General features: G+C 31.0%; 1 protein-coding gene across 1 annotated transcript in view; it reads left to right on the top strand.

The window, feature by feature from the left end:
- Positions 1–2608: 2608 nt before the first annotated feature.
- LOC139482706 (E3 ubiquitin-protein ligase RNF213-like) overlaps positions 2609–16731 on the top strand; it is a 419318-nt gene continuing 405195 nt past the window's right edge. Inside the window, exons 1-3 of the mRNA XM_071266774.1 lie at positions 2609–2661; positions 15102–15390; positions 16461–16562. Coding sequence (XP_071122875.1) covers positions 15247–15390; positions 16461–16562 — 246 coding nt within the window. The 5' untranslated portion in view covers positions 2609–2661; positions 15102–15246. The remainder of the gene's footprint in view (positions 2662–15101; positions 15391–16460; positions 16563–16731) is intronic.

The raw sequence follows: 16731 nt of genomic DNA, 5'->3' as shown, positions 1-16731 counted from the left end.
TTGTTTTTTCTTCGCCTTTATATGTTTCCTTTCTCTTTGGTTGTTTCTCAAACTGTCGTTTAGATTTTTTGGTATGTGATATCGAACGGTTTATACGCTTTTGAAACTGACACCGCGTAATCGATTACTTTTCCATGTAAGAGTTATTTCCACAAACATTGTTTTCCTTGTTATTTCTAATACTTCTCAACCGTATAAGAAGTTGTTAAAAAAAAAGATTCCATAATTGCTGATGCTTTTATTAATTTTGACCAAAGCGGTATAAAGATTCTATATGAAAGTTATTTCCCCGCTCAGTTTTCGAATGAGTGTAATTATGTATTTGTAACTGGAAAAACAATCGTTAATGTTCTCAGTTTTGATTCTAGCTTATTATCAATTAATTTCAGTAATCGTATCAGATAGAGACAAAATGTGTTTATATAATTAATATTTGCCGCATGTTGTGGCATATATATTTTGATTTAAAGGGTACGCAGACATTTAATTGGAGTTTTTTCCCTCTCATATAATAAACTAACTGCAAGGTGATAAAGGAAGTACACCACTGATTCATGGTCCTATTGCTATCTCTGTTAAATTCATCAATTTCGAGTAGGCACAGCTCTTTTGTTTAAGTTCAAATAAAGTTACAATGATTGCATGTCAAAGCAGCAGTTTATAGTGCCATGTACTGAACAAATCAATATACCTTTAATGGCATATAAAAAAGAACTAGTTCCCGGAGCTTCGGCTGTACCGAAACAGGTACTCCAGATCTGACAAACAGGAAAAATGAACCCTCTTTTTAAATAATCATGCAATTTTTTATTATTCAAATTTATAAAATAAAAAGTATTAAAACTTGAATATTTAATTGTCTTGAATGGATAAATATTGGATTACACTAGATGCAGAGGTATAATCGATATGTATAAAATTAAAAATCAATATTTTGCATAGTTTTAAACTTTGATAAACCACAATTTATATACACGTTACAGATCACACCTTTCCTCGTTCACCATTCCCTTTACACCATACACCATTGCACCATACACATTCTACCTCTGCACCATATGCCATACACCATTAAATACACGTTTTGGGGGAAGTTTCCACCATTCAAGGGCTGTACACTCAATAGTACGAACTATTTTGTGTTAAATATCATGTATATGTACTACTTTTTTGGTATGTGCATTCTGGCCAGGCCCGAATTAGTGGTGTTATACCATAACGCAGTAACCATATATCGTTTAAACAACCTGATGTATTTTGATTCAGTCCTTGTTTAATGACCGTGAAGTTCGGTTGAAGGTCAAAGTTTGATTTGACGTTCTTAATTTGACGTTTTTTCTTACTTCGTATAATTGAAAGAAAGAAAAACCTTATTTTATTTACGGTTATTGGAATATGGCATTGAAGGTCAACCGAAAGTGACCTTTTGTAAACCTTAATTAGCAACAGTTGGTTTTTAATTGTTGAGTGCTTTTTTGTTGTTTACTTGAGGAAAAAGAAGCTGATTGTGTTAGAGTCAACAGGTTAAAGTTTAATGTCACTTTTAATAGAATTACAAATTTTAGGAAAACATTGATTTCGAGACGATAACACGAGGTTCCTTTAATTGTTGGATTAAAATGAATTTATTATACATTGCCTTAGTTTCAAAGGTAATTGCATTCATTTGAGATTACATTTTATTAAACTTTGAGCAATATAATTGTCATGTTACCCTTACAAACGTAGAGGGGCTAGTCAGAAGGACTATTACCGAACTTGCAGAAAGTTGATGTCCCTTAGATTGTGTTTTGGTATATTGGAGCTCTAAAGGTGATATCAGTACTGTTGCATTTTTTTTTGGGAATCTAAATAGATTACCTGTTCTACACCAAGAAGTAAATATTCCTTGTTTAGTCAAATTGTTTTATGAAGATAACTCAAGTATATTATCATTGATTGCAAAAAAAATATTAAGATCAATAATAACTGAATGGTTTTTAGTTCATTTAGACATACTTTTTGAAAACAGTGTTTTTCGAATTCCATCTTTTTTATAAGTTATACATGAGTAGTGACCTACTAATGTGCGTTGGTTAAGCACATCATTATAAAAGGTGATGTTTTGTTTTTTGAAACCTGTTATAACAAAAAAGAACACCAAACCAACACCAAACCCACTACAAACTCTAAATAGAAAGGAACAAGAAACAATCTCTAAATACAGATGGTGAATTTTGGACCTCTGAAAGAGTAAGCAGTTGTGTCATATTGATACCTGTCATTGAACTCGTGTCAGGTTTCACAAATTACAAGATTTATACAGGATTATAATATATATCAGGGTTTTAACCCCTTACGGTATATGGAAAAGTCAGTATTTGTATTTGAGATTTGGCAATTCCATAACACATCCGTTTAATTGTTGGCAAGTGCTCAATGCAGTCTCAAGTAAGCCTCTACTTCGGATGAACTAAACCAGCTGAAACAATAGTGTACTGTACAGCAAAATTATCACTAGCATGCATATAGTGAATTTTGCCTTTTTGAAAAAATTGCCCTTGGAAGTGATTATGGTAAATTTACTAAGTTATTTTGATCATCCTTTTTTATATGTTTGTAGTACCAGAAGCAGACCCTTGCAAAGATCTCATCTAGATTTCACAGTTTAGATTGCAACACGTAAGTAACATTAGGTTTACATGTATTGGGTTAGTCAATTTGCATGAGAATAAATGAAGAAAAAAATAGCATTTAATCATTATCCTCAAAGCCAATGACAACAAGATACAAAACTTGTTGCACCATTGTTGTGGATAGACTTATTGCATAACATATTTTATACTTTTTTACCTGACCTTTAACAAATCTATAATTTGAAATGCCTTTTAAAGTCGGGTTCATTGTTCTGTATCAACTTCCTAGCTAGAATGAAATAGGCAGTGTGCAAATTCAAATGTATGTTTAAAAGAAAAAGAGCTAGAATATTTCTAATTTTCTTCACCAAGAACATTTTGTTAGAGCCGCACATGGGGGGTGGGGGTTTTCCTGTCGCGAAAAATGAAATAAAAATAAAAAACAGAATCCGGCAATTTTTACGGCATACTAGGAAAAAAAAATATGTGTAAAGAGATGAATATAGCACAAAAGCTAGTTTTAAATGTAGGAGGTACCATAGACTCTTGAATTCTTTAAAAAATAAATCAGCATCATACTACTTTCATCTGTAAACAAATTATAATGTTATAAAATTATATTATATATTTTCCATTTAATACCATTTAAAAGTAGATCATACCAGATCTACCGTGTCGTACGCCTTTTGAAAATCTACGAATGCACAGAAAAGCTTTTTATTTCTATATTTCAAAATTTCAACAAATTATTATAAAGCTTATAGACTATCAGTTGTCGAGTATGATTTTCGAAATCTAAATTTATTTTCATTTAGCAAGAGTTTATTTTCAAGGAAAAGACATAAGCTTCCAATAAGTATTGCTGTAAATTACTTTACAAAGGCAACACAAGATGCTTATTGGGCGGAAGTTGTTTGGATCAAACTGGTTGCCTTTACCTTTATAAATAGGTTTTATATTACTAATTTGCCAAATTTTGGGCAGAACGCTGGAGTCAAATATGAGGTTAAATAGCTTCTCATCAATCGGAAGAAACAAATATGCAGTAGATTTCATGTATTCATTTACTATACAATCTTCACCACATACTTTGTTGTTCTTCAGATCTTATATGTATTTAGCTATTTCTTGTCTAGAAATAAATATATTAATTTTATCGTTCAAATAATCTATGTCAACATTATCAAATAGATCTGTATTGGACATTTCTGATTAGGGGGTTCTTTTTGGCTCATTTAAAAAAAACAATTAAGTCGAATATGTCCACGAGTTGAAAATTTGGTTGCTATTTCTGTTTTCCCCTATTAAAAATATTTCAATACTCTTTCGAGTCGGAAGTTTTCATATATTTAAACTTACTCCGCATTTGCTTCCTATACTTTTTATTAATCGCATCGAGTGTCTTTTTATATCGTTTCTCTGCTTTTGAAACCTCTCGTATAAGTGTATCTGTTTTTCTAAATTTATGCTTTCTTTTAAGTTTACGATAGTTTTGTTTTGTCAAATCTACATTCTTCGTTAAACCATCGTTTATCTCCCTTAGGCTTCTTGTTAGTAGATTTTTGCTTTCACGTATCTTTTCGGGAACCAAAAGTATTCTGTGCACTTGCTCAATTTGCTGACAAAAGAAATAACTTTATCCTTATCTATATTTTCACTCAAATTTTCTTCGAAATCAGTAAATAATACTTGAAGTTTTTTTTTATCTATATTATCAACATATGAAGTTGTTTTTGAACGTCCCACTTTTTAACTCTACAGCTAATTGAACTACCGCTTGTATTGGCAATTTGGTCAATTACAGCGATTAATTCAGTCATGTGAAAAGTACCGGTATTTGGAGAGTGAACATCTGAGTATAAACGTGAAAAGTCTTTAACTTTAAAGTTGATACAAATTTATAAAAATCATATGTACAAATACAATAATCAATAACGCTGTTAATTTTTACATTTTAATTTACTAGATTCATGTTGATCATCACCAATATGACCATTAACAATAAACAAGTCATTACCTTTACATAATTTTAATAATTTCTGACCGAGCGGTTTTTTACAGTATCCATACTCTTTCTGTATCTGAACCTCTCAGCCATTTAAAATAAATAATGCTCGTGTTTATGTGTTTAGATCTCGAAATGATCTGGTTCATCTGCAGTTCTTTCATTAAAATCGCGCAATAAACAAATATATTTAAAATATTTTTAAGAAAAGCTACGTAATTCACATTCAACTTGATCGAAAGTATCTGGCTGGTGATATACGGAATTTTCTGGGGGGAATGTATACTACTAGTATACCAAAGACAACATCCTCATATATTTTGTAAAAAATGAAGAGAGTTTGAACCAGAAGATATATTTTGAATCTGTTTCTAATAGTTCTAAATGCTTATCAAGATTTTCTTTATATGCTAGAAAAATACCACCTGATCTTTTCACACATTTTTTTCTGTTTTTCATTGAAAATATATAACCTGGAAGTGTTTATGTATCTAAATCATCAGTCTTTGTTTCTTGCAGACCAATTTTATCGTGATCATATGAAAGGTCAGAAAATGCAGGGTATTGAAGACGCTTATTAATACCACAACAGTTTAGACTTAGAATCTTCAAATTAAATTTGTTTTCAATGAATTTAATACAGTTTGCGTCACAATTTTCTATTATAGGATTGTTCAATACAATTTCACTCGTTTTTACTTTTGAAACATGTAAGCTAGTTGTATTTGTAGTGTCAACTTTACATGAATTTACTGTCATTTTTATCAAGCAGCAGAGAGTTACTGTTAATGTTTGCAGTATCAGCAATACCTTTATCTATGTAACATTTAGATGATAGACTTGAGTTAGAGTCGTGTTGGTGATGTTGTTCTCCAAGCCATACCTAAAGCTAGTATCCACTGGGAGTGAACAAGCTTACACATTGACGTTTTGGAGGTTGTCTGGAGCCACCATTGGTCGGTGTTGTCCAAACCTCATCTTGGGGTTGTTCATAGGGCTTTCGTGGGCTTCACTGTCCGTTCTCATATACAGTTTGTAATCTATATAAAGGCGTTCTCAATGGTTTTCTGTTGTCCTAAATCTCTTTGGGGAATTTCTGTCAAATGCCATAGGAGAGTTTTGCAGTGTATATGTATTGTTTAAAACATATTGCAAGTCACTGAAGTACAGAAATCTAGCATATATTGGGCGCTTTCCTCTTGGGTAATTGCTTAACCTGTGAACAGCACCGAACTCAATCCGATAATCAATACCGATTTTTTTTGTGACGAAAAGTTCTTAAGAGCTCCTCTGTGTTCTCTTCGCGTACTTCACACAGACCAGAAAAAATGAAATTGTTTTTCATAGATCGGCATTTCAGATCGAGAACTGATTTTTTTAGGTTTTGTACTTCTTCCAAACGTACACAATGATTGCTTTCTCTATAAGTAACCTTTTCTAAGCTTTCAAAAACTTTCTTTATTTCTGCTTTGTTTTTTGTTACACTGTCTTGTATTTTCAGCTGTCTCGTCGACTATTTTTCTGCTTTGCTGAAATAACTTTCTGGTTTCGCTTAGTAACATCTTGTGTATATTGTCAGACTGGGTTTCCGCTGGCGGTCGCCATTTTCGCAATTTGCGAAAAAATAATAATTGTGGCGATAAAAATTCGTCATTTGCGAAAGAATTTGGCGAAAGAAATATATAAACCGATTTATTTTCCTCCATCTTGTTTATTTACTTTTTTTCGAGTTTCTCGGACTTTACCCGATCAGACAATACTCGGAATTCACCTTGACCTCATTAAGATTTAGACAGAAAATCAATAATCAGCTGATTGCATTTTATAGCTATCGACAACAAAGGACTAATTAATATAAAAGGTGTTGATTGAATTGTTTCACAAAATGATATGGTCAAATGGCTTCCGCTATAAATGTCACATACAGAATTTATTTACATCTTTGCGACGCACGTGTTTGAAGCAAACTTTTGACATCTCTCCCTTTAAAGATAGTTTTGTAAAGAAAGCTGTTGTTGTGACGAAAATTGTTCAAAAGCAAGAAAAATCTCCGATTTAAAACTTTAATTCTTTTATCCTTTTACTTTAATAAAGTCGTTTGAGTGACACATGCACGTGTTTCAAGCATAGTTGTACGTCTCAACTTTTTTATTTACGATGGTCAAGAAAAGAAAACTGTCGTTATGAAAAAATCTATCCAAAAGGCTGGGAACAACCCCTCGAATGAGAGTAACCCTTCAATTTAATGAGGGATCAATTTCATGAGATAAAAGCTTTTTGTTTTGTTTTAAAAATTACTTCTTAGTACAAAAGGGCACAACAGGAAAAATATATTTATGTTACTTGGCGAAAAAAATAATAAAGTGGCGAAAAATATATTGTTTTGGCGAAAGAGGTGGCGAAAAAAATAATTGACCCAGGGGAAACCCTGTTGTCAGATCACTAGAAAGTTCAATTGAATAACAAAAGAGATCCAAGGTTTATAGTTTTAAGTTCAATAGTCAACTTTGACACAGGCTAAAATGTCTTCTCTCAGTAATAAACATATTCGGACTAAGTGAATTGTGGTCAATGGTATTATGTATGTCTATTTTAGGTGCTGTATATAGAATATACATTCAATTTAGTGCAGAGTTTAAATATTATTCAGACTGACGAACCTATTAAATTTTCCGGTTTGATCATATATCCTTAAAAGTTTCCGACTTAATGGTTATCAATTTCCCCCACCTTAGTAGCAATATGCCAACTTCACCTGCAAATAGGAGATAAACTTCCCAACTTATTCGATATTCAAGAGTTTGCAGCTACTACTCAGACTTTGTTAAACGTCACCAGTGTCTGAGCAGAAAAGTGATGAACCAGGGGTATGTCAAAGAACGTCTCGTCCTTTTTGTAAAAAAGTTCACCGGGAGGTACCAAGACCTTGTTGACAAATATTCCGTATCAACTTCACAAATAATACATAATGGTCTTGATGTATAGATTCTGCGTACTGACGTTGTTTATCATCTTAATAACGTGTTATATTGTTCTTTTCTTTTTCTTTCTTCTATTATTAATATTACTTTTACTGTTTGGTCTGTTTTCTGTAATATCCATTTGACGTGGCTCGGTACTTATATACACCCAGTTAATGTGTTGTTTGTATTATCTTTCATTTTTGCTGGTGTGTTTTGTACGAGTGACTTTTTGTGTTTCTTTGGTACGTATGGCGTGGCTCTGTACTTTTAAAGATCCTGCCATTATGTTATTGAAAAAACTTTGAACGACAAAATTATTTTACTCGCGTAGTGGTATAAATCATATGTTGATTTTTGAAAATTCTAAAGAACTTCTGGATAATTTTAAATCTCGGTCTTTTTCATAAATTAATTCTAACAAAACTTTTGATTTTTCGGCCCTGTATAACCACCATTCTCCATGTGAAATTATAATTTTGAAATTATTTTGAACGACAAAATTATTTAATATTTCTTCTTGTGTGACGTACGTTAACATTCTGACGTCAAACACGCGACCTTAAGTAGATGTGACTGTCAATCCTTAATGGGTTGATTTAAAATACGCATATAAGTAAGCAATGAATTTGGTTGATGCTTTTTGTGCTTCTTTGTTAAATATTTCTTTGTTTTTGTTCTAAATGAGATTTTGACACAGTGATGACTGCTGTACCCATATTTTGACACTTATACCTATTGTGTCTGTTTTGTTCGCGTATCGTTGTAGATGTAATGGCTTTGAAGCGACTGTCATATAAGTGAGAGGTTTAGCGCTATAAAACCAGGTTCAATCCACGATTTTCTACATTTGAAAAGGCTTGTACCAAGTCAGGAATATGACAGTTGTTGTCCATTCGTTTGATGTGTTTTATCATTTGATTTTGCCATTTGATAAGGGACTTTCCGTTTGGAATTTTCCTCAGAGTTTTTTTTGTGATTTTACGTTTTGATAGTATTAAGTATTTGATATTAACATCTTTTAGAGTAACATTTCATGCCATTCAAGGATATAAAATATTAATTTTGTGATTTTACTTTTTTTTCTCCATGTTATGTAAATATGCTGAATTCAGTGAAAATTAAAATTTCTCGGGACCGCAAAAAAGACGTCCATACTGTCAGTGATAAACATTCAATTAATCAATACAACAGTTTTATTTACGAACTATTACGAACTATTATTAAAAGTAAAGACTTAAAACTTTACTTTAAACAGGTACCCCGCTGAAACGGTATGAACTACGTACCCTCTCAAAAACAATTCTCTGTAACGAGAGTTGACAAAAAATCCTTTAGGTGATATGTGATGCCATTTTACTGAGAAAAAATAAATAAATAATATATTAAGAAGACGAAAGAGAGAAAAAAAGTCCATACTTTACATTTTGAAAGTATTTTGTAAGAAAACAAACAAGTATTGGTCATTTGTCTATATATATATGTCCATCCATGGCATTACTTTTATAAACCTTTGCCATTAAAGTAACCGTTAAAATTTCACGTTCAGTTGTTTTGTATATATATTGTGTAAATAAAATCACTGCGTAGTGCATCTGTAATTCTGACAAGAATTTCTGATCTTTTATATATTTTGTTTGGTGTGTTGCTAAGAATACTTATTGGTTATTTTGAGTAAATGGGTTATCTACATAATAAGATGTACTTATGGAAGTAACGGTTAGTCTATGAAACGGTATGTACTATGATTTTGCGCGAGAATCTTCCCAATCACTTTATTTCATAGTATTTAACCTTTTCATAGACGATCTACAAATGTAATTTAGCACACATTTGAAAATCCAAAAACCTCTTATAATTCTTGGTGGTCAATTTCTACTGACTATTGGTATCACAAGTGTTTGTGAAACGAAGTTTCTAAATGAATGAATAGATGAATATGTTTTATTGCAGAAGCAAACATAATGCTATAGCAAAATATCATAATATACAATTACAATAATGACAGTAAACAAACAGAGAACAACACAATATGGTCATAATAAGCACATAATTACAATTGCTATGCAAAGTAAGTTTAATGTTTTGTTTTACTCACTTTTTTTTTGCATATTTTTTCAAGTTGTGACATTGATTTACCAACCATATCATAAGTTTCTAAATACAATTGGGAAAATATATAAGTCAGAATTGACAAAGATGTGTGTTTTGAAAAAACCATCGACTGCAAAATGAAAAAAATGGTGGCTCCTGTTGAAATTATATATATCGATATATAGCGAAGTATTTCTACGTGTACTTATACGCATGATGAGATGGCATATTTTATTAAACTGCAGTAGAAGCTTAATGCATGTATTTGAAATAGAATTCAATTGACAGTTAAACTAAAGCTATAATAAATTTGAGAAAGATAAGTATTTAGATAGTTTAGCGGTTACGCATGAAAAAGGAATTACCAATTATTATTATAGCTCAATTTGTAGTTTGTTTTGTAATTTTACAGTAAAAATTAAAAGCTTTATCATACTATAGATATAGGTGGCACATTCCCTCCAGACATTATCACGGTTTTACAGTTCATGTTGTAATGGATCAATTTCCCTAAGATAGTGAGGCAAAAAAATCATCATCTAGTTGTGTAACATAGTCAGTGATTAAATAATACAAATACAAATGTCTATAGTTGTAGGCCGGTTAAATAGTCGTCTGGTTATCGAGTAATAGTAATATGTGGTTAATTGTCAAACTATGCAATTAACCCCTGACGGTTACATGTTAGTTCACAGTAGACATGGTCATTTATTTGCTTCAGGGTATATATGTCTATAATATACGAACAGATTGTTATTATTAGTGTCCAAAGGCTTCCTGCTGATTAATGTATGGGACACAATTGTGTAACATAATGCCTCCCATACTTATGGAACGAAAGTTCAATAAAATACGGTATTTTTCTTCCTGAAGGTTATTTTAATAGCTATTGTAATGTTTCCGGTAACCATCACCACATATCTAAGTTTATAAAGTCTATAAGTCCAATATCATAATATAATAAGTTCATCACATTCATCAAGTCCAATATCTGGATATATTTACACATAGTTCATTCGAATCATATGTTCAATATTTCAGTATAAATAGTTCATGTTTTATTTCCGTCACCATCATAGTATAATGTTCATCAACTACTGGAAAAGGCGCAAATCTTTGTACAAGCGTCAGTCATCATCATCTCTATTACGAAGTAGTTGACGCATCTAGCTGGTTAGTTCGTCCTTCTTAAGAGGCTGTTAATAACATCGTCATTGGGTTAAGTTTCATCTTGATCAATGGCGCAGAGGAAGACATCAGTCTCTCTGGAAGCAGTAGCATCTGTTCCAACCAATTGCGTTGACACCATGTTGTGCCAACTGTTCGTGGCATTAGAACTAGAACTCGCACCCTTCTTTTTGGCTAACCAAGATATATTCTTAATAAATTAATAGTACAAAAATATGGCTATTCCAATGAAGATCGCACCTTAACCCCACTGATAAATTAAAACTTATTTCAATTTGGAAAACTAAAAATTGTCAACTTCCCCTTTATTTCTTTTTTTTATTATTATCAATCGTCTGGTAAATCTTTAGTTCTCTTGATTATTCAAGCCTAGCTCAATTTGATAAAACACTTTCTTTGTATAAATAAAAAAAAACAATCAAGTTATCTGGTTAAAAAAAACCAAAATAAATAAAAATAAATAAATCTTGTATACAACTTCTACAATTTTGAGAAAATCTACCTAATAAAAACAAGATATGTTTATTTATTCATTACTTAAGATATACATTTATATATAAATTTACAATCAAATAAGTTAATCAATCATTTAATGTAACCCCTACACCTACATGATACACATGAAATTTTTTAATAACAAATTAGTTTTTACCTTGGTAGCAATTGTGATACTTTTATTTCTTTAACCTTAGTGCCTCATTATTTAATCTTAACTCTAAGTTAAGACCAAAGATTTATTCTCATCACTCTTTAAAAAAAAACATTTAAGATTCCTTTGATAAAATTTCAAATACGTCTTGTTACTGACTATTTTTCATATTTGACATCAACAACACCAACAACACCTTGTCGTTCTCCTTAATCTTTTACATTTTTCCAAAATAGTATAAAGTGTCCTTATCATAATGATCCCTTCCTTTTTTATATATCTAATAAAAAAAAAATCATTTGTTTTAAAATTTCCAACCTACTGCCTATCCTATTTATACATTTCAATACGGCTCAGCGTTAGGGTATAAATTGAAATCTGATTTTAAAACTTAACTTACATCTTAAAAACTAAAACAATTAAAAAAAAATCTATGCCTACTTATGAACAAACTGACACATCGTTAAGATTCTTTCTTCAACTCCTTAATTAATTATTTCCTTATTCTTATCTTAATTTCTAATAATAATCCTCATATTAAAGTGTTCATGAAAAATTTCAGTTTTACTGTAAAGCTAGTTTTCCTTTAATATCAATTATCTATTTCACTTAAATTTTCTCGTTACGTTCGTATGTCTCTCTTTTTTTTAAATTTAATATCAATCTACCACAACAATACTAGTATGTAAATCCCTTAGGGCAAAATATATTTATGTGCTATTTTCTGAAGATACGTCTCTTTTCCTATTTACAATATGTAAATATGGCGTAATCTAACACCATAAAAAAAAACTTGCACCATTTAATTACTAACATCACTTATGTTAATCAACCGAAGAAGGGGTTGGAATCTAAAATTATAGACTATTTGTTTTCTCTCAACAAATGTGCGTACACACTACCCAACTGCGCAAACCCATAATTCATCAATGGCAATAACACGCAAACAATGTATCCTCAATGTACCCTTAACTTCATCTACCAAAGGTTCTAATTCAACCTTCATTTACACCGGTGCTCTACTAATTTTACGTAAAACATATGTTTTCTAGAATAATTGAGTGTATCTTCAAAAAAAAACATAATATGACCAAAAACCACCATTAAATACGGAACAAAAAATGCTAATGTATAAGACATTTTATCTTTTTACAAATTTACTTTAAACGAAAAACTAGCTTCTCTATAACTTCACAAAAAAAAAACGTTTTATTTTTTTTTCAGAATCATATTTGAATCTATCCTATCTCTTAAACAACACGTACCTCATAAAAAATAACACAAAAAAATAACCTTTCATTCTGATAAAAAAAATGTGTATAATATTCATAATTTTTAAATTGACCTATAATACCTTAAAACACTCAATAAAAAGTTTTATTTGAACCACATCTCGTGAACAAACTTCAGATTTTCAGCCTTTTAAAAATACGGCGTCAATTGCTTTAAAATCAAAAACTTTACTTAATATGTATGGCACCATCATTTGAAAAGCCATTTCTACTTGTAAACTTCAGATTTTAAGCCTTTTAAAACAAATACGGCCTTACTCCCTTTAGAATTAAAAACTTTACTGAATATGTGTGCCATCCCTTGAAAAGCCATTTCTACTTTTTGTACTGACATAGAAATATCTTGATTGTCCATTAAGAAAAATGAAAGTAACTGAGTTCTTACCTTTTATATTCCTTCACGTTATTTTAGACAATCCAAGTCGATCGTGGTCAAACGGCATCAAATTTTGACTTATGTAACATAGTCAGTGATTAAATAATTTTATTATGTAATTACAAATTCAAGAAAGATTCTAAAGTTCAAATGTTCGAATGTTCACAAACTGTCTTTAAAGTTGAATTGTTCGAATGTTCAATATCTCACACGGGCACGTGATCGTATAGTGATATAACTGTTCGTTCCTGTTAGAGTATTTCGGATATTAAGCGCATGAGTTCCAGCCTACCCACGAGAGGGGAGACCTTGGCGGAATCTCCGGTACCAATCTGTCCTAATCGAATTGTCGTCTAATCGAATTGTGGTCTAATCGAATTGTGTCCTTGAAGTCCATTCAGGGATCTTATATAGTCCAGTGGTCCATACAAATGTCTATAGCTGTAGGCCGGTTACATAGTCGTCTGGTTATCGAGTAATAGTAATATGTGGTTAATTGTCAAACTATGCAATTAACCCCTGACGGTTACATGTTAGTTCACAGTAGACATGGTCGTTTATTGGCTTCAGGGTATATATGTCTTTAATATACGAACAGATTGATATTAGTGTCCAAAGGCTTCCTGCTGATTAATGTATGGGACACAATTGTGTAACAGTTGCCTTAATTTCCCTTCACATCCATAGTACATATTTTTTTTTGTGTTCAAAGTAATTTTATGGATGAAATTATTTTTGCAATTATAAGGTAACGTCGTACTATAATTGTATAATGATAATAAAGATGTTGAGGATCATTTTTATTCCTATTTTATATGAAAGAAATTGACAATTGTCAAAAATGTTTCTTTTTGAAATCAAAGTTTTTAAAAGCAGGATACATGAAAATCAATGTTTACACTAATCACAAACATTTTTATTAATTTCTACACATTTGTTTTTATTCCAAAATAGCCAGTTTAATATCTAAATTACAATTCAATCAAATCTAACCTTTGTAGACATTCACACATTGTTAACACCTTGGTACACGGAAAAAACTAAACTATGAAACTTAGAAGCAAATTTAACTTGACGAGAAGTTGTAAATATTTGCCAAAAATTTCAATAAATGAGTTTATTCTCTTTGATAACAGTCATTAGCGAACAGGACTTAGCATTGGTTATAAAAGATTTTCAACACAATCAGTAATACTCGGTTTTCATTTATTCAGATATTAGCATTACCTTTGTGTATATCTCTTATTAGAGAACTTCGTTCACTGTATCCATCCTGTCTGTATTTTTTATTTCACTTGCTAAAATGAGGTTAGACACACGTGTATATTTTCAAGCATTGCTTACATTGTAGTCAACATTTAATGATATGTTTTCTTATGATGTTCATTTCAGAATTAATAATTCATGCAATTGGAACCAGTATGTCAATTCTTTATTTGCAAGTCTTAATCCTGCGTTTTTACATTTGAACATTCTGTTCATCACTTTAAAAAGTATTTGAAAATATTCAAAATAAAAAAATCTATGGTAGATCAATGTGTTTGTCGAGTAAATAATACTAGTTATCACATCCACATACATAAATGTACTAGTATTTCGTACTACAGAAAGCTAGTACAAATTTGTTATTTGTCTTATCACATTACTTACATGTAGTTGAAATTTAAATTTTCTACATTTGAAAATGTCTGTACCAAGTCAGGAATATTTAATTTTGCCATTTGATTAGGGACTTTTCGTTTTGAATTTTCCTCGGAATTCAGGACTTTTGTGATTTTAGTTTTTAAATTGTTAGTACAAAGAAAGTTGGATATTGCACTGAAACTATTTCATGTAACTCCAACTTGTTCTGATTTTGTGAATTTGCTTTTTGATTTTTGGCTAAACTGAAAAATATTGATTTTTTTTCATGTTATGTGCAGGAAAGCAGTACTTGAAACTTCTAATAGAGCTTGCCGTATAGGAGCTGACGTTTTAAAGCAATGTTTACGACTTGAAAAAATTGGCGATGTTTTGCGGACAGAACTTTGCATAACAGCTGCAGAAACATTGTTTAACTGTGTACACATGGTGGATAGATGTCAAACTTTAGTCAAGACAGAACAAATGGGCTCTCCCCATTTAGATATTCTTGGGGAGTATCAAAAACATATCATTGAAAATCTGGAGTTGATGAAACATTCAACGGATTCTTTGGAACAGTGGTTGAAGGTAATTATTAATTATTAAGTTTGCAGTTGAAAAACTAAATAAGAACGTTCATTTGTTATCGGCAAAGACAGACAGTTCGAAAAAACAAAACACAACAGATTGTTGGAACTATTCATATTAGCAAATGGCTTAGGCATCTCAAACATATGTGCTACAATTAAGTAGTAAAAGAATGATGATAAAAAAACTCTAGAATCTTTAGAAACATGTTTGTCAGTGGTCCAAAACAAATAGTTATCGGTTTATAACTTAAATATTCCTTGCTTGGTTGACATGAAGCATTTACAATTTGAAGATAGGGGGAGAGAATAATCATATTAAGTATGGTCAACGTTACTATTATTAAAAAAAAGAGAAAGCAACTTGTGGATTTTTGTTGGGATAAAATTTCAGAGATTCAGGTAACTTATTGTTATAAAAAAGAATTCGGTCGAAAAATGTTTTCAAAAGTGTAACGTGAATAACCCGCACTTAATTGGAATGCATTGCATATAGATGATGAACTATATGAAATATATACGGAGTGGACAGTAGCTTTTTGGTTTTGTGTTTCAATAGACAAAAGATAAAGGTCACTTTTACTGAAAAAAATATGACAAAATCGTTCCTCAATATTAACTTGCGTTAGCCTTGCTTAGTTGAATGGACTGTTATAAAGAGTAAACATATTAGTTAGTGGATAATGTCTATCAATTATGAGGTCAGGAGTTCACCGGTCATCAAACTGATATCAAAACCAATTTTTAGCTCACCTGACCTGAAAAAATGTATTTACATGAAAGGGTAATCAATTATCAGCAATTAAATCTTGGCAATTAAACATAAGGCATGGTAGCAACGCGATTCATATTGCCATAAGTTAGCGAAAAGGTATCAATTTGACAACAGAAAAATAGATAAATTATAAGATATAATTCAATATCTATTACTATAACACATCTTCTGAGAGTGTTGCTACTGCATCTTTCAAGTTTGAAATGATGACACTTTTTTTGTTTTATAAAAACAAATTGTTCTTTTAAAAAAAATGGAGAAAAGGTAAGACATTCTTATTAAATTCACTATTTCAGCTTTGGGATAAAGCCCTGAAGATGAATATACCAAGTGGAAGAATAAATGACTGCTTCATCAAATATGCACAGTCAAGATTAGATGTTGCTCTTTTTCAAATGGTAATTGTAACGATAAGCTTGTTCATGATTAATACTAACTCTATGTATTATAAGTATTTCACTATCCAATGTTAAAGATGGTTCAGCGTTTACATCAATGTTTAACCCAGCCACATTATCAATGTACCTTTCCCAAGTTAAATGCTTGTAATTCAGTAGTTGCCTTTAT

Source organism: Mytilus edulis, chromosome 1 (assembly GCF_963676685.1).
Source record: "Mytilus edulis chromosome 1, xbMytEdul2.2, whole genome shotgun sequence".
Taxonomy (NCBI): Eukaryota; Metazoa; Mollusca; class Bivalvia; order Mytilida; family Mytilidae; genus Mytilus; species Mytilus edulis.
This window is presented reverse-complemented; position numbering and strand designations above follow the sequence as displayed.